This window comes from Trichosurus vulpecula, chromosome 3, assembly GCF_011100635.1.
Source record: "Trichosurus vulpecula isolate mTriVul1 chromosome 3, mTriVul1.pri, whole genome shotgun sequence".
NCBI lineage: Eukaryota > Metazoa > Chordata > Mammalia > Diprotodontia > Phalangeridae > Trichosurus > Trichosurus vulpecula.
Genome location: NC_050575.1, coordinates 118,350,364 through 118,376,706, shown reverse-complemented (window position 1 = coordinate 118,376,706; position 26,343 = coordinate 118,350,364). Strand labels below are relative to the sequence as shown.

General features: G+C 42.0%; 2 protein-coding genes across 3 annotated transcripts in view; one reads left to right on the top strand and one right to left on the bottom strand.

Moving 5' to 3' along the window:
- ASTN2 (astrotactin 2) overlaps nt 1-26,343 on the top strand; it is a 1,142,502-nt gene that overhangs the window by 759,343 nt on the left and 356,816 nt on the right. The window lies entirely within an intron of this gene.
- Nucleotides 11,701-21,749, bottom strand: TRIM32 (tripartite motif containing 32). Of its 2 annotated transcripts, none has more exons than XM_036751654.1 (2): nt 21,678-21,749; nt 11,701-14,776 (listed from the first exon to the last, which is right to left on the bottom strand). In XM_036751654.1, exon 2 carries the CDS (start codon nt 14,691-14,693, stop codon nt 12,750-12,752), a length of 1,944 nt encoding a protein of 647 aa, XP_036607549.1. In that variant the 5' UTR covers nt 14,694-14,776; nt 21,678-21,749; the 3' UTR covers nt 11,701-12,749. The 2 variants fall into 2 exon arrangements, with proteins under 2 accessions (XP_036607549.1, XP_036607550.1); XM_036751655.1 differs by having other exon boundaries at nt 21,686-21,719.

Here is a 26,343-nt window from a genome sequence, read left to right as displayed (position 1 = left end):
CAGGCTTTTTTTTTTTTTAAATCAGACACATGTTATAGTGGAAAGACTAATAAACGTGGGGTCAGTATATCTGAGTTTGAATCCTAGGTCTGCTATTTGCTATACATGTGATCTTAGGAAAAATCACTTAAACTTTCTATCTCTCAGTTTCCTTATGTGTAAAATCAGGAGATAGAATTAGATGACTCTAAGGTTTCTTCTAAATCAAAAATCCTATGATACCATGTGGAAACAGAATAGAGTTGTTATTCTTCCTCTGCCAGTAATGTGTTCACTAAGTCACTTTGACTCCTTGGACTTGATTTCCTGATCTATAATGGGAGGATTTAATTAGATGACTTGCAGGCTCCATTCCTATTAAACGATTCTCTAATAAAGCTTATAGTCATTTGAATGCAAATACATGGTATTCCTTGAAGAATTGTATTCTGTAATTCCTCACCATACAGAGAAAAGGGGAAAGCTCCAGCGTTAGTTAGTACTTAGTACTGATCCCTCCAACTCTAGCCTTCTTCTTCCCCACCTCCATCTCTCTCACAAATTGATGCTCTGTTGGTCTTTTGTATTTCTCTAATAAAAAGCAAGTCTGGAGGGCCCATCCACTCCATCTTACAATCTGTGTATGCCACAGTGTAAAAAGTAATCAGCTTCTTTGCCAGGCTGTTTTCATCGATGGCAGGGCCACCAGTTGGCAGGCTGCCCATCTCCTAGCAGCCGGTTTCCTCCCCCGCCATCACCCCACGCAGACACTCCTTTCCACAGGGAACATTCCTTGGAGGCCTTCAGTTCCACTGGAGTCTGGAGTTTTCTTCCCTTTTAGGGGTGAGAGACAAGAAGTGATTGTGTGGTTGAGAGATTGAGAACAAGCAGACTGTTTATCCTTTTGCTCACCCAACTCCAAAAAATTGAGAGATTCAGCTATGAGTACAGGGGGACTGTCAGAAATGACCAGTCCCTTTATTCTAGATTGGAAAGAGGACTGAACTCAGAGACAGAAAAAAGGCTTAGGTTTGGCTCCTAACATCTCCACTTTTTAGCCATTTGGGACTCTATTTCTTGACTTCAGTTTATTCATTCAGAAAGTAGGGACAATAATAGTCTAGCTTCCTGCCTCAGGAATGTCTTGAAAATCTCATTTATATCTCATTTGATAATGTATATCAAAAGCATTTCCTACCTTTAAAACACTCTACAAAAAGCTTCAATAACTTAAAACTAAGTTTTAAGGCACGATGTCTTTTGAGTAGCCCTGTATAAATCATAAGCAACTTTCACCAGCATCATCTTCAAGTTGTAAAATTTTTTTAAACCTTGACATACTAAATAATTGAGTCATCATCATCGTTATCCAATGAATAGGTGGTGAATTCTGAAAATCGTGAGTCTCTCTCTGGCTCTACCTTGAAATGACCTTTTGCAAATTATTGTCTCTCTAAGTATCATTTTCCTAATCTGTAAAAATGAAAATAATGCTTTCATGGCGTCTCAGCTTTGATACCATATTATGGAGAGGAATACTATGTCTACAAAATGGCAATAAATAACTTAAGGGGAATAGATCAAAAGACACAGGATTATTTATAATCAATGTGGATTTATTCCAACTACTTCTTAATCCAATACTTCAAAGCTTCTGTGATCTCGGAGGTGTGGATTCTCTTTCCACCAACACAGATTGCCTCTCTTACGTGATTACTTTCCAGATAATCAGTGGCAGGCAAAGTGGCTGAAACTCTTAATAACTTAGTGGCTAATCTTCCATGGATGAATGTCTCCAAACTTAGCTTGGTCCTTGTTGGTCCAAGTTGGTCCTTGAATGACAGATGCACAGTCTGCCACTGGGACTTTTCCAGTTTGCTAGATCCTGGCATGCTTTATGTTCTTGTGGCAGAATCTTTGAGACCCCTGCATCATCACTGTGCCACAAGGCTGCACAGTATAACTTTTAGTAAAGAAGGATTCTGGTGCTACTCCTCATCCTCACCTTCTGAACCAGACGACTAAATAACAATGTTCTTCCCAAGGCAAAGTTCATATGAAGCCAAATTTACCTTAAAATTTCCACTTTCTTTCTCCTAATTATGCTAAAGTAGCCCAGATGTCAACTGTGCCCTCTGACTAGGCTATCTAATTTGCTGACTAGAGCTCTATGCTAGTTCAGTGAGTGGGGTAGACAGTCAGAAAGAAACTCAGAAGGGAGAAGCAGAAAGATTGGGTACCCAAAGCTTGGCTAAGTAGTAAAGTCTTTGGAGGTCATTTGATACAAGTGGGACACTTTGCATAAAGGAGGTGGGGAATTTTATCTCAGGAATTTAATAGAGAAATGGAATCTATCTCTACTCCACATTAATTCAATTCAACTCAATGTCAATTTCAGAGACTAAAATCTATATTGAATACTCCAGCTATGATAGGTACTGTGGGGATGAAGGGGGTAATTGGGACATAGAAAAACTGGTCAGATTATATCTATGGCCAGTTTTTAGATAGTACATTTTAGGGAGCAATGTTGACAAGCTGGAGTGTGTACAATTAGAAAGGGAAGAGGACCCCAAACCATGTCATACAAGGTTCTTTGGAATAAATAGAGATGTTAGCCCAAAGAAGAAAAGACTTGAGTTGGGGTAAGAGTGACTATAAGATTGCTATATCTAAAAATCTTAAGAGCCTCCATAAGGAAGATCCCTGGCAATAGAACAAGGACTGATGGGTAGAAATTACAGGTAGGCAGATTTCAGCTCAATTTAAGGAAAGACATCCCAACATTTAAGAGTTGTTCAAATGGAAACAGGTTGTCTTGGGAGGTTCATGGTTCATAGAATTATGAGCTAGAAGGACACTAGAAATCATATAGTCCAACAAATCCATTTTATAGATGAGGAAACTAAGGCTCAGAGAAGTGAGCCTTCCTCCAGATCATACAATTAGTATTTCCCATGGCATGGATTAGCTCTTCTTGGCCAGTCCCAGCTTCCCAGCCTCAGAAGTTCTCCTGTGGGTTGGCAATATTTTTTATTCATATTAACAAGAGTCATGGTGAAAAGCTTAAAATTACTTGCCTACTGAGACTTGAATATAAGAATAAATTAATTCCTTAAACCCTAGAACATCCACAATGGTCAGCCCTATGCTGGACATTCAGCAGAAATGTGGTCACAGCCCCCAAATCTCCAGCTGTTTGATTCCAACTGGACTGGTGAAAACTCCTAATGTGCTCTTTTTTAAATTTTTTTCTCCCCCAAATGAAAGTGGTTAATTGGGAAGAATGAAGGGGGTGACAAACATTTTAAGTACATTTCGGTCAGAAATGATGGAAAGGTTTGTCCAAGGGCCAGGTGGATTTAAGTCTAGGGTGCCTGGGAACACTTTGGCTGTCAGGTGGTAAAGTTAGTGGTGGTGAAGAGGCCAGTGGTTTCTTAGGTGGGCCTTGGAAATCAACTCGACTATGGATCCATTTCATCTGGGATGGTCTTCATTTTCTTGGTGTATCACAGTGAGGCTCCAATCACCCTTCATAAGATGTCTCAACACTTGTCATCTACTATGACTAGAGATTAGTGAAGAGTAGGGAGCTCCTACTCACCTGAAGGTGCAATGCAAGATTATTGGAAATTTAGTAAGAAGACTTGAATGCAAGCTATCGCAACTATATATGATCAATTTATCCCCTGAGCCTCAGCTTCCTCATTTGTAAAATGATGTTCTCAAGGTCTGTGATCTCTCTCTCTCTCTCTCTCTCTTTCTCTCTCTGTGTGTGTATATATATAATATGACTATATTTCAATATAATTGGTTTCCTTTGTAATGCTATATATTTTATTTTATACACGTGAAAACACTATTCTGAGAAAGGATCCATAGACCTCACTAGACTGACAAAGGAATCCAGAACACAATAAAGGTTAATAACCCTTGCCTGGATGGGGAACCTGCCTTAGACTGAATGTAGCTTCATATCCAATGACTTTGTGATTTCTAATCCCTAACCCTTAATCTTCTCCCCATTTACATGCTACATTTATTGCCCATGGAAAAGGGTGAGAAGTCATCCATCTGTGAAGGAGGCATACAGTCCAGTTTAAGTAGTATCCACAGATAAGTCCCCTCAGGAAACCTGTGATGAGAAACACCCAGATGACCTGAGCAGAATTCCATATAATTTGATATATTGCTTAGACCTCTCTTTATGGGTACAGCATGGTATGAATAAAGTGATAACAACAGAGTCAGAAGATGGGTTCAAATTCACTTGCTCCTTCTGTCACCATGGATAAATCACTCAACCTCCCAGTCTTGATTTCCTAATCTATAGCACAGAGATAAGAATATTTGTAGAACCTACATCATAGGCCTGAGGAACTTTGCAGAATTTAACGTGCTGTATAAAAGCCAGTTACTATTATTGAAGCTGAAGGGAATAATAATTACTCTGATTTGTATAATAGTTTCACAATAAAGCCAGTTCTTTATAACCCTATGAAATAGGTGCTGCAATTCTTATTTGCCCAGTTTCATAGATAAGGAAATTGAGACACAGAGAAATGAAGTGACTTGTCCAAGGGAATTGTCAGAGCTGAGATTTGAACCCAGGCCTCGTGATTCCAATTTTTGTCACTTTTTTTTTTATACAAGATTCCTGGAGGGGAGGGGGGCAGACATGAACCAGCAAGGAAGGCTGGGTGGCCTCTACTAATTCAAAGAAAATTGAGCTCTCTGGAATAAATAATGCCTCACATGACTTCACTAGGGACCCCTAACTAGGAATTGGTGACCAGACACCACTACACTGCCCAGCATCTTGCTTCCTTCATTTAGCCAAACTGTTTTTACCCCTCTCCCAAGCATCTGCATTTCACAATTAATTCCTTAATATTATCTGAGGGTGTCTGTTCCTGGCGCACAACTGCATCTATATTGGCCTCACTGTATAGGAGTGTCCTATGTTCCTATATGTTGGGAGCCTATTGAATACCTCCGCGAAACACTGCAGTATGATGGAAAGAGCACTTAGTTCAGAGTGAACAGAAAGTTGAGGTTGAGAACCCCAACTCTTATATTTAACTAGCTCTGTGACCAAGGAAACAAATTTCTCTGAGCCCCAGTTTCTCAACTATGGTATTTACTTCACAGTGTTGTTGTGATGACTGAAAGAGTGAACATATGCAACACACTTTGGAAACCTCAAAGTACTATATAAATGTCAGCTGTTATTCTTAGACCTTTTAAGGCCCAGATGCTTTGCCGGCATGTCCTTAGGGAACCCAAGAGTTCCTCCTACTGTACACTTAACCTAGCTGATCTCTAAACTCTGACTCCTGGCACCAAAGCCCTGACTTTCTTGATCACTCTGAACCAGGTTACTGAGATTGAGATCTTTTTGCATCAATTCCTAATTACCCATTCTCATTATTCCATTGTTGCTACCATTTGTACAGAATTGGTGCTAGGTAAAAACAGCAGTGGTAGGAACAGCTAATTAAGGATCCAGGGTAGCAAATCTACAAATCAAGGAGCCAAAGTGATTCAGAATGATGAGGTTACTCATACCGAGGTTAGAAAATACTCAAGTTTGGATTAGCATTACAGGATTAGGTGAGGCACTAAATTTGAAGTCAGCAGGACTGTTTGACTTATGGCTCTGCTATTTAATTTATGTTTGGACTTTGTAAAGCCACTTAAGCTCCCTAGGCCTCAGTATTCTCATAGGTAAAATAAGGCAATTGAATTAAAATAATCTCCAAGGTCTCTTCAGCTCCAGATTCTATGATCCTAGGAATTCCTGGACCAAAGGGAAAGGAGAGTTCTGCCAGGATAGCTCAGTGAAGCATCTGATCCCCAGGGAATCCAAGGTCTTCAGCAAGGTACCTACCAACATCTAATTCCTTGGAAGTCTAAATGGTGCCAGATGGTGGGAGAAGAACAAAGGGAGTCAGGGAAAGGAGGGCAGCTGCTCACCAGGCAATAGACTATTATCAGAGTGAAACAAACCACATTCTGTAAACTGGTGGGAAGGTAGGGATTTGAGAACATTAGAATCAAAAAGAAGGGTGAGAGAAGAATCAGACTGGACAGCGTTAGAGGCCCGGTTACGCTGGCAGGAATGATAATGATGTTAATAATGCTTATACAGTGCTTCAAGTCTTGCAATAATTTACCTATTTTATTTTACATATATTTACATACATTACATAGGGCTTGCATATATTATCTTATTTGATCTTCACAACAGTATGATGTAGGTTCTATATTATCATCATCTTGGAGCATATGAGTAATGGGGAAACTGGAGCTGAGTACCTAAGTGACTTCCTTATTGTTTCATATCTAATAAGTGTCTCTGAAGGGATTTAAACTCAGGTCTTCCTAGCAAATGTAAGGACTGGGTCCATAAGAACTAATACAAAGAACCTACAACCAGGAGGAGATCCTGAAATAGCATTAAACATGTAATGCAAAGTTAGTACTAATTCAGAGCCAGAGTGGGCAGCCCAGAACCTAAAGGTGGGCTCAGGTAAGGGGTCGATTGAATCAGTAACTGCTGGTAAGGGCTGGGAGAGCAAGTTGCTGAAGGCAGGGTACAGGATGATGTGTGGAAACCTAAATTGTAGAAAATTACCCTGGGCAAAATTTCTGCCTTGTTAAAAAGGCCACAATCCAGAAACATGTCCATTGAAAGAACAACAAGGAGACACCAGAGACGTCTGGTCAAGTTGTTTCAGAATTCTTTAGAGAAAGAGGTGTTATATCATACCCAGAGACTCACCACCTCCCAAGAGTGAGTGGGTGACAAGTCATCATTCCCTTTCATTTGTAAATACCACCAAGTGTGGTGTGAGAGTCACTTAACTTAGAACCCAAGTTGCTGGTAGGTCACATGTAACTATACAACAATAAAGTTGCAACTGGCTTTGAATATAATGAGAGCTTGCACTCATGCTAAGTACTTTCTTCACAACACTATGAGATGGGTAGGAGGAATACTGGGGAAACTGGTGCTCGATGTGTGGAGTTCCTCAGCTTTCACAATGGAAGGTGGAAAGAGGCTGCACTTGGAACAAAGGAACACCTATCTGAGTTTAAATCCTACCTCTGACCCTTGCTGTACAAGGTTACTCAATCCTTCCCTAGCCCTTGGTCACTGAATGGGTGTTACCTCAGACAAGTGGAGAAGACCTTAATTTAGAAAGACCAAGGCCATTCTCAGTTCTCTTGAATTTTGTCTTGTCACTGGGCTTCTATGACTCCGGAGTAGAGAGTGAGGCCGATGACTTTGCAGCTCTGCCTCACTTGAAATCCAATTCTTGGGTAAGTTAAGACATCATCCTGGTGATATCATTGGTCCTCTTTAAGAATGAAAGACCAACAACAACAACAATAAAAAGTTATCCATCCCTTGATCAGTCACCTGATTTAAGTCTGCTTCCTTATCTATACAGTGGGGTAATAATACTTGACTGCTGGCTAAGTATACTTTTTGAAAGTGCCTTATAAACTTTGAAACATTATATAAATGTGAGTGGTATTGTAAAACTATTAAGTGGCAGAACTGGGATTTGAACCTAAGTGTTCTGATACAAAGTACCATGCCACAACATTGCATGTTGGTAACAGAGATGCCTTAAAGCAATTTATTTCAAACATGTATTTTATTGGTCAAACCTTCCACCATGAAACTAAGCTTATCTCCCAAATAGCTTTAGCTTACTCTGACCAGGAATTAATGAGCATGGCCTGTAATGAATATAAAATGCAATAAGAAGCTATTTTTAGTCTCTGAGCAAATGGCATCTATGTGAACATATATATGTATACATATATATTTATATCTTTAAAGGTAGTCACACACCAAACTCATTTGAAAACCCAAGCTTGTGTTTTTTTTTAACTTTTCCACCTTGACTTCTTCTATCTTCTTCAAAAATTCAAAATGACACCCCAGTTATTTTAATCAATTAATTAGCCTGCAGGTTTAGTGTGCTCAAGGTTCCCTACAGGATACATAGCTGTAGCTAAGTTCTAATTCTGCCCTTATAGCCTTTACCTCCCCCTCACAGTCTTCTTAATTAGGAGTTTGAGCTCAGCTGAGTTTGCTGTTGCATATTTTTTTTTCCCCGACATGTCCTTGAAATCCAGGCTTTCTCGAGGCTGTCTTTTACATCAGTTACTTATCTTTGGGGATTGTGCTTTTATCCACTTTTCTCCTGCCTGTTGAAAATTCTATTCATCTTTCCAGCCCGCTTCCTGCATAAGGTTATAGATATTCCCTCACCCCATGTCCCCATATAAATGCGAGGTCTCCTTCCCATCAAGTCTCACTGCATTATGTTTTGAGTTTTTAAAAATAATAATCATGTACTACTTGCATTATAGCTGTTTATCTCCCTGCCTAGATCATAAACTCTTTGAGAGTGGGGAATAATGTCTTAACCTTCTGTCCATAAGAACTTAGAACAGTGCTTTGCACAGAGGAAATGCTTAATCAAAGTGTGCTGAACTAAAATAGCATTAACCCAGCCACAGGTCCTTTCATAAACCAGCCAGTTTATGAAAGGACCTGATGAGACACTGTTTGGTTTTATGGAAATCTTACCATTCCATGCAATCACTTCTCTGATCTCAATCTCACCTTTTAGTTACTTGAAGATAGATCTAGTTTCTAGTCAAGCCTCTGACACTAGTTGTGACTTTAAGAAATCACTTTTTGGAGCTTCTCAACCAGTTCCCTTATCTATTATATGGAGATAATAAAGCTGGTAGGAATGTTGTGAGGATTAAACAAAATCATGAACAAAATATAAGTGCTACAGAAGAAACTTCGTCAGCATGGAAGCTTCCTCTTTCTATCAATACATTTGTTTCCTGTCTCTTAACTTAACTCTTAAGTCTAGAGTTGCTTGAAATAAACAGAGGCAAGTGACTTCAAAGTCTCAGAGCTAGTAAATGTCAAAAGCAAAATTGAAGCCCAGGTAAATTTCATAGGCTTATAGATCCATAGCTGGAATAACCTCTCAGTCTCATTCTCCTCACTTCTATAATAGAATAGCTATCCAACCATCCTAAGTGGTGCTGGGAACAAGAATGACAGCTTTGAACTATTGATGCTCCTTTATAGAACTCATTCATGGTCTAAACTGCTCAAGGATCCACCTTTCAGAGTCCTGGGTTCTACTTTTCTCCACTGCTTATTAGCTGTGCAACCTTAGGCAAGTCACTTCCTCTCTATAGCTGGTTCCTTATCTGTCAGTTCTGGCACTGGCCTAGCTGAGCTCTTATGTCCTTTCCAGCTCTAAAAATTCTTCCACTTTCTAAGCAGAATCCTTACCTATGTCTCCTTAGTAAATCTTTCTTACTGAGACTTAGTAAGCTTCCATTTTTTCTTTGTATAAGCATAGATCTGGAGACCTTGCTCTAAGGCTTTATAGGTTCTTGTATGTCATGGTTCCCTTCACAGAATGCCTTAAAATGTATAAAATAAAATTCATAGGATTACAAAGGAAACCAATTATATTGAAATAAAGATTTTTGTTTTCTCATTCAAGTTCATAGATCCTCTGAAATCTATCCACAGACAGTAGACCCCAGGCTAAAAATCCCACCTTTACAGGCTACATATACAAACAGGATGACCACTTCCATAGTCTAGTTGGGAATTCGTAACAAGAAGTCATGATCCTGGATAAGTTTGTCTTACCATATATCCCCCACTTGGATTTCTGACTGAAGCCCACATACAGGTCTGAGATAGGGTTAGGTTTACAGAAAGGGAAGAGGGGGGCTGTTCAGTGGAGGCTGGTAAAAGAGTTAAGGCCGGTCAATTCACACCAGTAAATGTTCAGAGATAGTCAGCAGGGAGGCACTCCATTAACCACACTGTGGGATAAGCTTGTTTTATGTCTTAGAGTTTTCCTATGGGTAAGGCAAGTAATGTTTAAGCAGTTGCACTTTTAATCTGGTACTAATTAATGGCCACTTAAAAGTGAAGTGTTACCCAGCTCAGTAAAGAACTGAAGAGCAGAGTCTAAAGTCTGGATGTCTCTGGGCTTCCCCCAGAATTTGACAAGGATGCTAATTTGCACTTCTAGCCAGAGGCTCATTCAGTGATCTCAAAGCACTCCATAGATAAGAAGTCAATAGCAGCTTTAGGGAAACAGAAAGGCTAGGGCCAGTCAGCAGGGAAAGTTAATGGCATTAAAATTCATGGATCCTTCTAGAAGTAGGGAGATAGCTGCTCAGTTCTAAGAATGGCTTGGTTCTCTAGGCTTCTAGTTTACTCAGTTGTGAAATGGGCCAAACAGAACTATCTTTCTTGGAAAGCTCTGAATTCTTAGTCAGTTCTGGATTATCCCCATAGATAGGAGAAACGCTTTTTAGAATGGATGCCTGAAACATTTATTTATATTCTATTTTTGGGACTTCCACTTCTATAGGGGTGTATCTGATACCCTCCAAGTTTCCTTTATTCAAAATGAACCCAACCCTCCGATGACCTGATCACAAAGACCAAGTTTTTGTCTCCTGACCACTGTTCTATTCCTTGCTACCGTCCATTCCCTTCTAGGAACTGACTGTCCTTTGGGTCAGGTCCAAGATTTGCTTTCTCCCAATTTTTTTCCTGCAACAGAAAAGGTGGCTAAGAGTTAGGATTCCAAAGGCTCTATATATGAAAGGAATAGAAAGAAAGGGTAACATCAGTGTTGCCCATTCATTAGCACTAAAGGAGAAAGATTCTGAGACACAGTTGGCTTACCAATATCCTGCATCCAGACCCACATTTCCCCTGGTCTGTAACCACATGCTCTAGTTATTTAAGGAACAAAACACTTAAGTACAACTCAGGGACAATGTGTAGAGATACCAACGTACCCCAATGATAGACGGGCTAATAGCAGATGGAAAAGTGCTGGGAATGTTTCTGTCAAGCCTGCCAAGAATATTGTATTCACTTTTCAGCAGCAAAGTGTGCACTTGAGGCTGCTTCCTTCGTTATTGTTGCAGCAAAGGGGAGACAGATCTCCTGCCACTAGCTGCTATGGCAGATAAAGTGCTTTTAATAAGAAGAGGAGCTGCTTGTGATATACTTTTAATTGAATCAATTTTCCCTCCATTAACACAATCTTTTAAAATCAGACATAATTTCATAATCCGGCCTGTGGTTTCTTCAGGTGCAAAGCCCAAGACAAATTAGTTCTGGGCTACCTTTAATTATGTCATTAACTATCCTTTGGGAGCTAATCCCAACATAGGCTAAAAAAAAAAGTTTTTGATTAATGCAATCCAGAAAAACTGTGTTTTTCAGTAACTGTAGGGCTATGGTGCTCCCATCTCCAGACAGCCCCATCAGCTTTCTATCATCACTCTTTTGTATCTGAAATTCAAGAAGAGCTGAGGTTTAGTCAACACAAATATCCAGGAAGTAATTCTTGAATGCCTTCACCCACAAGAATATCTCCTTGAAAGAACAAACCTTGCTTTCACTTTTCGAATTGTAATTAGAAGGCAAGAACAGATGGTAAAGACTCAATTTAAAAGTGTGAGTCCATGACTTTAAACCTTAGGTGCCAGATAATTGTTCACATGCACTGGGAGTGGGATTTGTGTTCCCTTTATGTGATGGTGCTTCTAGCTGGATATTGATGAGGAGTGTGTTTCACAGAATAGATCCTTTTGATGGTACTGCCTGCTAAGAAAGAGAACTTCAGCTAAGTGAGCAACGGGAAACCACCTCCCAATATTTAATTAAAAGAAACAAACATCAGTAATGGAGAAACTGCCATCACTTATTTAATGCTTAACAAAGGAATGGAAATAAATCCAGAAGCTGAATATTTTACACTCTGTTGGGAAAATGCAGGCTAAGCACCCGCCAAAGAGTTTTCCAATAATGAAAATGATTCTTAATCCACTCCCACCCCTTGGCCTTGTTTTACAAACTCTCGGACAAGTGAGTAGACCCATGGAAGTTGATCATGACTAATGGTGGGCCGAACTACAGCATCTTGAAGAGTATAAATAAATATATTATTTGTTAATGTTATTATTGATTGCATTTTTTTTTTTACTTTGGCAAAGTTTCAAAACCCAAGTCCCTTTAATAGACAATCAGCTTTCAATTTAGAGTTCTCTAATGGTCCACAAAGTCATTCCATTCTCAATCACACCTGAACATGGTAGTTTAAGATGTTGAAAACATTCTGGTCTGCAGAAAACAGTCCCCCAAGGTATCTTCTTGGCGGCACTGGACTTGATTCACATTGGCAAAGGTGAGTGAACCTGAAGGAAATACTACTGGGATACTTTTGAAATGCTACTGAAGAGCCATAAGGAGCTGGGAGAGCAGGGCCCAGTAGAGCATGCAGATCAGTCAGCAGTGCAGAGAACCCTGGGTTGGCAGGCAGGATGCTACCTGGAAACAAGCCCACAAGTCAGGGATCCAAAAGAGAAACAGGAAAATCAATGAGGCTTTGCTGCTAAGATACTTCTTAGTCTCTATGATGATTAAAACCAGTGAAGTCTTGGAGGGGTCTGGCGGCTAATCAGAATATAGCTAACTGTCCTGTGTCCTCAGTGCCAGTTGATCCTTTAAAGCTCTATTCTTAGAGGCACACTAAAGTACAGGACTTCTAAACACTGATGCTTGAATTCTACACCTACCCAGCTAGGATCATGACACAAAACTAATCTATGGCATTGAGGACATCCACAGATTTATCAGGAGAAAGGATGGCTATGGTGAAGAATGCCAGCTCCCTTTAAGGGGTAGAATATCTTCTTAAGTGGTAACTGTAGATCTTGATGCAGTGATCCCAACAATCAAGCACCAGCAGTTGCCCTTTAGGAGTAAGAGCAATGTCTACAGGACAGATGAGTCCCTCCCGGATGAGGACATTATAGCCGCCACCCTTGGGGAAGTGAAGGATCTCTTTTCGGCTGCTATCGGCAACAATGAGGTCCCCGCGAGCATCCACACACATGCCGGCGATACAGCGGAAATCTTCATTCTCAGAGAAGAAGTGGCTGATCTGACGGCCCAGCTGCCCATCGGGGCCCACAGAACCAATGGAGAAACCACCCTCAAGGTGGTGCTCAATCTGTCGGTTCTCCAGGTTGAGGCCCAGCCCCTGGGTGAAATAGATAGTGCCTTCAGCATCACAGGTAACAAACTTGGGCCGAACAGCGCCACAGAGACAATTGAACTTGACTACTCCAGCTGATCGGTCAACTGTAAAACACCACAATTTGCCTCCCTCCACATCGGTGACCACAAACTGTCCTGAGGGCAGTGCAGTAATGCCCCAGGGCTTGCTCAGCTGACTCCGGTGGCAAGCAATACAGTGGCCTTCTAAAGTATACACCTTGACAGAGTTGTCATAGCTGTCAGTCACACCAATCAGTCCTTGGCAGTTCATGGCCACTGACAATGGGGTCAGATTGGGCAGATCAGCCCCAAGAAAACTGAGCACAAAGCTGTCGATGCCACTGGGACTGCGCCGAATCTCCTTCAGGAAGCCTTTGCGGGAGAAGACCTGGATACGGAAATTGCCCCGATCGGCTACCAGCACTTCACCCTGATTGGTGACATGGAGGCTAACAGGCAGGTTGAACATGCCTGGTGTGCTGCCCTTAGCGCCCATCTTCTTGATAAAGTGGCACTGTTGTATGCTGGCACTCGCCTCAGATTTTCGCTGTCGGGAAGGTGAAGACCGAGGACTAGGGGTCATATCATCTGAGCTCCCATCCATCTCCCGGATTGTCATGGAGGTACTGTCAACCTCCTCAATCCAGGGCTCCTCTACATTGACGGTGCGGGGCTTCTTAACTGCCTGGCCAATCTGGAGTGGGCCAACATGACCCATCTTGAGGAGCTCTACATCTTGTAAGGTCAGTTCCTGGGGCAGGTTAGCCGTCAGCTCTGGTTCCTCCTCATCAGCTATCTCTTCCAAAATAGCCACATCTGCCTGTTTGAGCTTGGCCAGGAAGTAGTCACAACGAGACACAGCCTGTACCTCGGCAATATTTAGCAAGTATCCCTGTTCCTCCATCACTTGGCTATTGGCCTTTTCCACCTCCGCCAGGGATCCCGTGAAGAACTTGCGAGAGCGGGCCAGCTCCTGCTGGATCCGTCGTTCTTCTCGCCCATATTCCTGCAGAACTGCCTTGTAGCGGCCCTGCAAGTCTTTGGAGACCCTTTCCAGGGTCTGCTTCCGCAGATGCAATTCTTTGACTATCTCCCGCAGCTGAGCAAGCTTCTCACCAAAGTGACGGCGCCGCTCCTCAGCTGCCTCCTTGATGGGGAGCACGTTGTGTTTGGGCAATGTGTGCTTTTCTGTCCTACAGGGCTCACAAAGCAACATGCCACAGCTCTTGCAAAACTGTCTGGGTAGTCGCCGCCCACAGGTACGACACATCAACAGTGACATGGCCTCATTCAGCCCAGCTGTGTCAATGATCTTCAGTATGGTCAGGTTGTCAGCCAGCGAGGATAAGCTGGTGATGCGTGTGACCTTGCTACAAAAGGGGCAGCGGACACCATTGATACTGCTTGCCAATAATTTCTCCAGACAGTGCCGGCAGACGGTGTGGCCACAGTGAAGGAGCTTGGGGCGTAAAACCTCTTCAGTGAAGGATTCCAGGCAGATGGGACATTCTAGCACTTCCCGAAGAGCATCCAGATTCATTTGGGAAGCTGTAGCCATGGCCAAGCAGGACAACTTTCAACTAGTATAACCTGAAACAGAGTAACCCACTGCTTGCCTTCATTCCATAGGGTTCTGGGTTCCTGTCAACAAGAAGAGGGAGAACAGTAATTCGTTTCCCTAGCCCTTAAGCCACACAAATATACAGTCTATCACTGATGAGACCTATTTGGTTATTCCCCACTTTGCTAGAGATAGACTAATCCCAGGGCCCATAATTCTCAATTTCCTCCTTCTAGTATTTTATGTGGTTTAAAAATCAGTCCTGAAAAAACCATGAGTAATAGCAGCAGAGGAAGGAAGACACCAGAGATGAGTGCAGGCTTTCCAAAGCCCAAATACAGCTTCGTATGTTCCTGTGATATGCAGATGACCAGGAGAGGGAGGGGAGAAGTGTATTAGTTGTGTGAGTACTCTGGGCAATCCAACAATGTGGGAAACACTTTGAAAATATAATCAACTCTCTCTTGTTTGCATTGTACTAAAGTGTTAAGGTAGGGAAGAAGCAGCAAAAATAATTAAATTTATCATATTCTGCTTTGGAACAGTGACATAGAAAAGGGTAGAGCTGCATATAATAAAAGTACTCAACTTTCAGTATCTGGCCTGGACTCCCTGACGGTTTGGTCCCCACTACTGACATCTAGAACCAAATGAGAAGTAAGTGGGAAGAGGCCTTAGGTCATCACATATAATGCAGAAGGCAGATAGCAAGCACCTAGTGTATAGCGCTATGTAAATACTTATGATTACAAATGGTATCTCAGAGTTCCATCCATTAAATCTCTCAATCCCAAGCCAAAGGCTTCAATTTTCTTACATAGGCTCTGGAACACCACAATGAAATACCATTTAGTGGCCAGATATTGTGTATATCAACCTACAATACATCAATCTGTTATTTCTGAAGCTGACCCTATGGAGTGGCTAATGAGATAGTTCCACCAATTTGTGAAATACCAGAAAATTTTACAGCTGTAGTTGTGTACATACATGCATGTGTACATATGTTTATGTGAATATACACAAAGTATACATATAAATATGGGGGAAATTATGTCTCTCCTTTCTTAAATTCTTTCTCTTTCTCTCTCCCCCACTCCTTCCCTCCTTCTTCCTCTTCTTTCCTTTCCCCTTCCTTGGGACAAAGATATGCTTGCCAGAAGAACATGAGTTCCCATGGTTGAGGTATCAGGCAGGGATACTGTCATCAATGATTTTATTAGTAGACATTTGCCTTGATTGAAAAAAAAAAAAGGCAGAATCAGTTCCCCTTTTTCTTCTATCCTTATATACAGCAAGGTGATGTTGTGCATACAGCACTGTAAGACCTGAGTTCAAATTTGACCTCAGACATTTACTGGCTGTGTGACTCTAGGCAAGTCACTTAACCTTTGCCTCAGCTTCCTCAAATGTAAAATGAGATAATAATTGCATCTACCTCCTAGGGTTCTTGTGAGGATCAAATGTGATAATAAAGCACTTAACAAAGTGCTTGGCACTAGGTATTTAATATTTGTTCCTTTCCCCATTGCTCCCCAAACACTAGACTCTACAAGTCTAAGCATGAAGAATACTTTGTAAAACCACCATGATTTAGATTCTAACAAACAGATGCATTCTTAGGGTAATCCTGTATAAAAATAAAAAAAAAAAAAGACCCAGATGCTCTGGGATCACTAAAATGAAATACAGCTAAAAGAAAAGGAACCTTTGCTTTGTTCACCAAGGGTTAGAAATCCTACCCCCTCTCCAGGCACCAGTCAACTTTGAGCTTCACTATCTTCCAAAATAAACTGCCAGCTAATTTAATTATATAGGATCAAGTGCATGAGGAAATATTTGAATTGAATCTTAAATTTTTATAGTACTTTAAGGTTTCCAAAGTTCTTTCCCCAATATAATTTTGCAAAGTAAGTAGTCTATTATCATTTCCATTTTACAGATGAGAAAACTGAGGTCCAGAGATGTGACAGCTTCCCAAGTATCACAGTTAATAACATGGCAGTGTTGGAACAAGACTGTACTCCAAATCCAACACTTCCACTAACACCATGGTTTATGTCTAGTCAATGAGAAGTTCCTGAGTTTCTGAGATTAGGTTCAACTCAGGGTTTTCACTTGCATGCACCTATACGAAGGAAGTGACTTCTCTGCACTGATTCTATGGAGGCCTGAACTGGAACAGGAAACAAGAATCCCAGTATGCTTTTATAGCCTTAAGCCATACTCACATTAGAAGCACAGATCTTTATGGATATTAGGCAAGATAAGAGTGGCTAAATTTCGTACAACTTGTCTACATCCTAAAAATGTCTCTTACATCATCTAATATGGGGGAACTCCCAAACCAAAAGGTAACCAACAAGCTACCATTAAATGGAGAGGCCTTATCCAGGACATCAGATCCTCAAACAAATTGAGTATTTTTGAGATCATCCTACTTTCCCACAATGGCATCAATGGATACACCACCAAGCGTTTTGTAAGGTCAACTTAAGCTTATGGCAAAAGTGTAGTTTTCTAGCTCCAGACTCGGAAATATAATGTGCATTACAAATATCCCTTTCCCAACATACATATTTATTCTGTTCATTGGCCAGACCGGTTTGGGTGGTTATTTCGTAGGTTATTCCCTCCCCTACTTCTTTGCAAGTTTTCCAAGATATATTTTCTTGTCTTGCTCAACAGAATGTCAATTAGGTAAACAGCTGGCTTAATACTCCACAAAGTCTCCCCTGGGGAGTGTTTGTGTGCATTCCAAAGCAGTTGGTGGGATTACCTCCAATGAAGCACTGATACCACAGACTGACATTTGCCCAGTTCTGTGTGCTAGAGCAGGGAGAGCCACTTAGAAGTGTTCAGGAACACCTGCTGGCAACAGAGATTAAACTCACCAGGCAAGGGCTTCAGCAAGCATAGGCACTGGGGAGGGTTTACAAACAAGTCACAATAACAAGAAAGGTGCCCCCAAACACTCAATACTACCTCTTCTTATGAAAACCCACAGAGCCTGCAACACACAGTAAGAAAACAGAATGTGTGTACTTGTGCTTAAAGGAAACAAACCTGTCAATGATGAATCAAGTGCCACCAGTTAATGAGTTAATAATAGGTTTGGTAGAAATTCTTTGCCTCTCTTCTGTCTTTGTCTGAATCTTGAGACAGAGTCCCTTATATCTTCCACAAACATTTGGATATCAAAAACACTAATAACACCCTAGCAGCCAATATTACTCAGTGACGGCTGAGAAAGCACAACAGGGAGAGGAAAAAACCATCCTCCCACTCGCAGGTACTTCCAAACTCACCTCAACTTACTCTGTTAAATCAGCAGTAGAACAATGGAGTCAAATTACCCGGGTTCAAAACCCCTGGTGTAATTTTAGACACATAATTCCCCATCGGTGTACCTGTTTCTTCATTTATAAAATGGGGAGGGGGGGGTTTAAGATAATCTCTAAGATACCTTCTAGCTCTATATTCTATGATCCTATATTATTTCTGCTCTTAGCCTTCCTATATTTGACTCAGTTGAGCTTAGGGCAGGTCGTGGGGAAGAAAGTTTAAAGAGAATGATAGAGGCCTATGGAGATCCCTAGAAATTTGGCAAATAAAACATAGCTACCCTTCCTGATTCCTTTCCCTCAAAATGTCGTAGGGTCATAGGATTCAAATCCAGAAGAGGTCTTAAAGATACGGTTTCTTTCTGCGCAAACAGATCAGGACACCAAGCCCCAAGAGATTGTGACTTGCCCAAAGTCACAAGGTAAACTACAGAGCCAGAATCTGAACCTAGATCTTCTGAATAAAAATCCAGCATTCCTAAAGTGAGTCTTCCCCCTCCCTCAAGACAGTCCTCGTACCAACATATATGACCCTCCAAGGGCAGAATCACAGGGAGAATTCTGTATGAGGAAGCAGGGCTATGCTTATTATATTAACAATTAAACTTGGAATTTGAAAAAAATCCCCACTATGGCATACCAGACAAGTGATTATCCAGCCTGTTTGAAGACTTCCAAACAGGATGAATTCATGATCCTGAGGCAGGTCATATACTTTGGGAAAGCTCTGATTGTTAGGAAATTCTTCCTGACAGTGTTCCCAAATGTGCTCTCTGAAACTTCTAGCCATTGAAAGGAACAAGTCTATTTCCTCCCGCACACGACAGCCCCTCAATTACTTGAAGAAAGTAATCATATCCTAAGTGTCCTTTGAGGGACAGGAAGGAGACTTGGAATATGTAATGGAAATATGTATTTTGGCAAGTGACAGAGGACTAGAGCTCTAAATAGTTCTTGCTTTCAATTCTGATTCATGACAACCTTTAGTACGGCTACTTAGTATTATTAGACTATGTGAGTTGTGGCTGAAAATATTAATCACCGGATAGCCAACCTTGTGGATATGAACCCCTCTTTACTTAGGGGGGGTCCTTGGCTGAGACACACAAAATCTTTCCCAGGGTCTATACTCAAAGTCTTCCCAGGCTAGTTTCACCTATCAGAGTATATGCATAGCCTTTAAGAGAGTAGGGTCACCTCCCTGTTATGGCAAGGCAAGGAATTACAGGATTTCTGAATTAAAAAAAAAAAAATCCAATCAAGTGTGGTTGTAGGGCCTTGCCTAAGCAGCTAGGTGGCATACTGGATAAGAGCACTGGGCCTAGAGTCAGAAGACCTGAGCCTCAGACACCTAGTGGACGTGAGACCTTAGGCAAGTCACTTAAGACACTCTGCCTCAGTTTCTTCATCTGTAAAATGAGAATAATAGGGTTGTTGTAAGGATCAAATGAGACAATTGTAAAGTGCTTCATACAGGGTCTGGCACACAGTAAGCCCTTATGAATGTGAGCTATTATTAGTACTGTTGCTATTATTATTATTGTTGTCAAGCAGTCTTTTAAAGAGAACAGTTAGTTATTTCCTCATCACTGCTGTAGCTGGCCCTGGTATTTGCTGAGTAATGCCACCATCCACTCTCTAAAATGGCCTGGAAGAATGATAATGGCATGTTACTTTCTTTTCCTGCCTTCCGTACTACCATGAATTTTAGTGCAAGGGCACAATCATTTAAGCTCCTACCATAGGCTAGGCACTGCGCTACTCACTTTACAAATGTTGCCTCATTTGATCCTCACAACCCCGGGACGAATTATTGCTATTATTATCCTCATTTTATAGTTAAGGAAACTGAAGCAAACAGAGGTTATGTGACTTGCCCAGGGTCACGCATCCACTAAGTGTCTGAGGATGGATTTGAACTCGTCTTCCTGACTCCAGTCCCAGCATTGTATCCACTGCACCATCTAGCTGCCTCGGGCAATTCAGCTTGTCAGGGGCTGGCCTGGGCTTTCTAGCCTCATGGGCCTAGCTTGACTAGTGTACTGCAAAGCTTCATACCTCAAGAATCCAAACACAAGTCATCTGACCACTTGTTAGGTCTCTTGAGGAAGGGATTCTTGTTCAGGTATGATTTAAACTATTTGGTCTCTGAGGTCCCTTCCAAGTCTGGGGCTTTGAAGACCTTTGTGTTTTCTCCCTGACTTGGGGAATACAGTCAGTGAACAGCCATTTCCCCATTACAACTCAGAAAGTGACAGCATGTCTGCTTTATCACTTTCTAGGCCATCTGTCTTTGGCTTCTGGTGAGTTCTGTGTACTGCAGGAGGATGCTGCGTGATAACCTCAACTTGCTGGACTCTTCAGTGAAAGTAACCAAAGTGTCAGAGGGACATACAGATCCATACTATACCTTTATTACCACCCAGGTTCATAGAACATGGAGTGTTAAAGCTAAAAGAGGCATTAGAACATGACATGTTAGAATATAGAATTTCAGAGCTAGAAAGGGCTTTAAAAAGCATTTAATGAAATATCTTTCATTTTAGAGAAAAATAGAGCCTCAGGCTTAGGACAATGTCTAGTAGAAGAACTGAACCTAATAGCAGGAACACCCTGGGGCTTGACACAAGGGAGGAAAGTAAATCAGACAAAACCTCTTTACAAAGCCTGCCCACCCTGCTTCCCCTAAATTTCACAAATGTGAGCTTTTCCAAGGTCACACAATGAGTTAATAGACTAGAACCTTCTTAGCCTACAACCCTTCTGAACTCATTCCACCACGAACAGCAGAGCCCCAAAAGTCTTACTTTAGTGGATGCATTTGAGAGATTAGGCTGATGAGAGCTCAATTATGCTTGCCCCTAAAGAAAGGGCATGACTGCCCTGACTGCCGAGAACAGGCACTTTAGCTTCCAGTGTGCCACGTCTCTGAAGAATCGCCCACCCCTCTCTCCAGAGCCCCTGCTGTCTATGATTCCTCCCCTCCCCATCCCGACTCTTCTCTGGGTCACGGATGTGAACCTTGAGCATCCTGGCTCCTCTAAACCTTGCACCCCAAACCATTGGGCGCCACACCCAAAATGACCTATTTCCACAATCTAGATACATCAAAGCCTCCAGGTCGTACCCCTCCCTCATTCGTGCCACTCCCCCATTTCCCCTGGACTTTCCCTATGACTCCTGGATGACCCCTTTCCACCCTGGGTCCTGGCGGGGTCATTCTTTTAAACCGGATCCTTCCCCCCGGGCCCCAGTAACGGGTCCTCTGCCGCCTCCTCCCATCTCCATCCCAGAGTGTACACCATTACACCATTAACTCCATTCTCAGATACCCCCCCCCCCCGCCACGTGCTGTTTTCCTTCTTGCACCAGCCCAAAGGCTGGGGGGGGGGAGGGGGAGGGTCTCCTCTAGTCCCCCCTCCCCTAGTTCTTCTCCCTCCCTGCCTCCCCACCCCCCGCCGGTCCTTCCCCCTCCCCCTCGGTGTTTCCTAGGTCCGGACCGTTCTATTCCCGGGACAAAGCAAGAAGGATGGGCAGGGGACGGAAGGCGGAGGTCCGCTCGCTGCCCAGAAGGGGGCACACACCCTCCGCACCCCACTCCCGCGACCCCCAGTCCCCCCGCCCCTCCTTTCCCTACCTCTCTACCTGGCCGCCTGCGGCTCCCGACGCAGCCTTTACCAACGGCTTTTCTGCGCACGCGCGAGCAGGCGCCCCCCTGGCGGCCAGCGAGGGTTCGGTACGTCTCTTGTCAATCAGACGTCGCCCCACCCCCCCCCGCCCCCCTCCCGGCCTCCTTCCTCCCGGGTGCTATGGGAGTTGTAGTTTTTTGTCTGCTTAGAGAGGCTGGCCTGGGAGGGGGATAGAAAGAAGGGAAAAATCGAGGGGTGTGGACCTTGACCGCAGAGACAGATGAGCAGCGGCTGTTTGGGTTAAAGGAGGAGGCTGAAGAGGTCTGTTACTCCTTGTGTCCGTGATGTGGTAGGAGTGAGAATGGAGAGCGAGAGGTTTTTGTGGAATCATAGAATTTAGAGCTGTCACATCCAACCCCAAGGACATCTACAGATGAGGAAACTGAGGCCCAAATCAACCAAGCATTTATTCAGTGCCACTATGTGCCAGGCACAGTGCCAGGTGCTAGGGAGGCAAAGTATGCAGGTGCTAAGTGTGCAAAGAATGAAGCAGTTTCTTGGAACGAGCTTACCTTCTACTAAAGGATTATATATTTTACAATTACGTATAAAATATATATACAGCAGGCCCTAAAAAAAGAGATATGAGAAGATACCCCTACCCCTAACCCCATTCCTTTGTAGAGGAGGGAGGTCTGCCAGTGTGAAGCAGTGCATCTGTTTTGAGACTTTTGGGATGTATTGATTGGTTTTGCTGGGGTATTTCTCTCTCTCTCTCTCTCTCTCTCTCTCTCTCTCTCTCTCTCTCTCTCTCTCCCCCCATTTCTTTTTTCCTTTAAAAATATTTGTTATATGAGATGCCTTTCTGAGATGGGAGAGGGAAAGAGATACTGGGAGAAATTCTGGTGATGTGAAAAACCAGATACCACTAAAAATTATTTTTAACATTATGGCAAAAATTAACAATAAATACAAATACATATGAAGTAGTTAATAATACACAAGGTAGTGGGGTCAGGAAAGGCTTCATGTAAAGGATGATGCCTAAGAAATATCTTAAAGGAATAGAAATGTCTCAGAGGCAGAGGTAAGGAGGAAGTACATTTCAGGCATTAAGGATGGCCCCTGCCAAGGAACAGAGATGGGAGATAAAATTTCCTGGGTAATAAGATAAGAGAGAAGGCCATTTTGTCTGAATCACAGAGTGAGGGAGGAGGAATAATGTCCAAAGAGGCAGGAAAGATAGGTCAATGCCAGTCTGGATAGGATTTTAAAAACTAAACAGAGGAGTCTACAGTTTATTCTCAAGGCAATAGGAACTCAGTGGAGTTGATTGAATAGGGGAATCTCATCTCCAGATCTGAGCTTAATGAAAATTACCTTGGAAGACTGTGTTGGATGGACTGGACTGGTGAGAGACTTGAAGTAGGGAAACAGTAGTAGTAGGCAGTTTCCCAGAGATCTTAAGTGACTTACTTAAAGTCACAGAGGTAGTATGTGGTGGAGTCAGGATTCAAACTCAGGTCCTGTGAATATAAGTCCAAATGTTCTTTCTACTCCACAGGCTTGCCCAGGGTCATACAGGTATATGAGGTATAGAATTTGACAGAAATTTTTATGTAGCTGCAGATTGAGCTAAGAGCCATAATATAGGCAATGTGGTATAGTAGAAAGATCCCTGGAATGGGAGTCAGCATCCCTTCTAGCTTTAATCATTCCTTATTCTATGTTTGAAGGTCCCCTCCAGCTCTAACATCCTGTAAAGAAGCGACACGCTAGGGAGGTCATGTATATGAGCATAGATTTGTACCCCTCGAACACATGGACCACTGTCATGTGAATGCCAAAGAAGCCAGTGCCTCTAGGCTTGAGGCCATCTAGAAGAATGGATTCCAATCTTTTCAAATATGAAAATTCCCCACATAAAATAGTAGTTGTCCTATGGGATCCATTGATTGCATATATGCATGATAATAAAATGCTGCTATAAATTCAGTAATTTATTTAAAGCAATTTGGATATTATTAATCCTAACAAATTATAAATTATATTAATGATATATTAATAAATAATGTAATAAGTAATTGAATATAATAAATAATATAAATACAATATCTATTTGAAATATAGAAACATGAGGGAATATTCAGGCTATAGAAGGTACACTTACTTATGCTTAGAAACACTGAATATTTTGTTGGAGCAAAATAAGGATTGAAATTGTACTCTTTGGAGCAGATCTTCAGGGATCTCTTGAAATAGCTTCACAGACCACTCCCCCTGCCGCCCCTGCCAGTGGCCCTGGACTCACAAGTAAGACATCCTAATTTTGCAGTTCAGAAAAGTGAGGTCAAGAGAAATGAAATGACCTGCACAAACTCACCTTGTCTGCGGGATGGCCAGGTTATGAGCCTAAGTCTTCTGACTCCAAACCAATGACCTTTCTGGCTAAGCACAGTTTTGTGCTGGTTAGGTACCCCCAGAATCCTGTGCTCCCAGGGAACCTGTGAGTCCTACACCAGGGAACTCAACATTGTACCATCATGAAAAGGGAATATGTTAGGAGCCTGAATTACAAGCAGATACAAGGGAGGTGTCACTTTCACAGTTGCCCAGGGCACCATGTTCTCTGAAACACACTTCATCTTGCTGAGGAGGGAGACACACTTAGCTGATGGGTGATTAGCTTTCCCCTGAGGAGCTGCAGGCCTGTGGTTTCTGGGGCAGTTTCGAAGGCATGCTGCAGGTGCTCCATCAGAGTGTATGCGGCCCTGACACTGATCCAAGAGGTCTACTTAAAGTGGTAACAGAAGAAGTACCAAAGGGGTCACGGATATTATGGTATCCGTGGTAACAGGTGTTGAATGTAGGAATGAACTGGGGAGATACTTTGGCCTTAATTCACCCCAATTTCTGCTTCTCTTCTTCCTTCTCTCATGCTTCCCTCTCATTCTGACTCATATCATCTGAATCTCTGGGTTAGAAGGAGCTTCAGAGCTCAAGTTCCTGAGCAGGAGTCCAGTCAGTGCATGTGGGGGCAAAGGACCTGAGCTTGAATACCATCTCTGCTACTCCCTATATGACCTCACACTAGGTGATTTACATCTATGACCCAAGTTTCTTCTTGTATAAAATGAGAGGATTAGACTAAATAAATGGGGAAGAAAATGGCCAAACACTCCAGTATCTTTGCTAAGAAAACCCCAAATGGGGTCACAGAGAGTTGGACATGACTGAAAAATGACTGAAATAGGCCAAATAAATGATCTCCAAGGTCTAGTCTAGCCCCAAACCCTCTGATTACTCTAAAATCAATGACAGGTGGTCGAAGGGGAAGGATTTCATGGGTTGAAATTCTTGTTCTACCACTTACTAGCTCTGGGAACTCAGGCAATTCAAATGTGTATTGAGCACCCATTGCATATCAGGCTCTGTGCTAGGCACTGGGAATAGAGACAAAAGTTGAAATGATCCCTGCCGTTATCTGAAATTATCTTTCTTACTCTTCCAACCCCTATGTCCCCAATTCTTATGTCAGGGCTCTCAAATGGGTCATTTGGCCAAATCCTCGCATCCCAGGCAGCTTACCATGGCCACACAAAAATTTATCAGAATGCATTATGCTCCCTTAAGGTCATCTGTAATTTCAACAAATATTTATTGAGAAGTGTAACATATAGTTCCTGCTCTCAAAGAATTTATAATCTTTTGGGGATAACAAGTATTAATTCATTTATTAAATATTTCTTAAGTGCCTGTTATATGTAGAAAACTCTTTTAGGAGCTGAAATATAAAGTTTAGAGAAAACATTGTTCCTGGGACATATAACAATGTCCTCATGAAGCTTACAGTGAAGTAAGAAGATAAACACATATAAATATAACATATAAACACATATAAATAACACATATAAATCTCATATATGATATTGCATAAATGCACTAAAGTATTACAAACGTGAGATCCAAGGGTGAAGGCTTCATAATAGAGGTACAATATAGGGTGAGTTGGATTTTAAAGTATGTAAGAAGTTAGTAGGTAAAGAAGTGGATAGAGGGTATTCCCAGCATAGGACACAGTATGAAGTGATAAGAAATAAGCAGAAGCCCAGACTGGTCTGAAGACCATGAAGGCAGTGTAATGCAGCAAGAAAAGCCCTGGAAGAAGTCAGGAGTCCTGGAATTGAATGCTCTCTCTCTAGAAGCCTTAGTCTCTTCATATACAAAATGAATGGGTTGGACTAAGTAATCTACAAGATGTAGGAGACAGAAGAACACATGGTACATTAGGGCAACAGAAAATTGTAGCTGGAATACAAGGTAGGTAGATAAAGTAACATGAATCAAGGTTGGAAGGAAGGACACATACCCGATTAGAGAAGGCCTTGAATATAAGACAAATGAAATGGAACTCAGTTTAGGAGCTTATAGGAAGTCATAGCAGATCTTTGAATCAGTGGGTAGCATGACTTGATCCATAGATAGGAAAGATTATTTTGGCAGTAGAATGAAGATAAGCATATACAAACTAGGCAATTAACAATGCAACATGAAGGCATGAGGTATCACAAGACAGTATGTGTCAAGTGCTAAATGACTCAGGCACACAATAAACCTTATGAATTCACAAGAGAACACAGCAGTCTCTGCTGTTTGGGGATATTTCCTTGCATT

Bases quoted from the DNA above. Each gene is read 5' to 3' on its own strand.
- TRIM32 (XM_036751654.1), bottom strand. From the start codon at position 14,693: ATGGCTACAGCTTCCCAAATGAATCTGGATGCTCTTCGGGAAGTGCTA.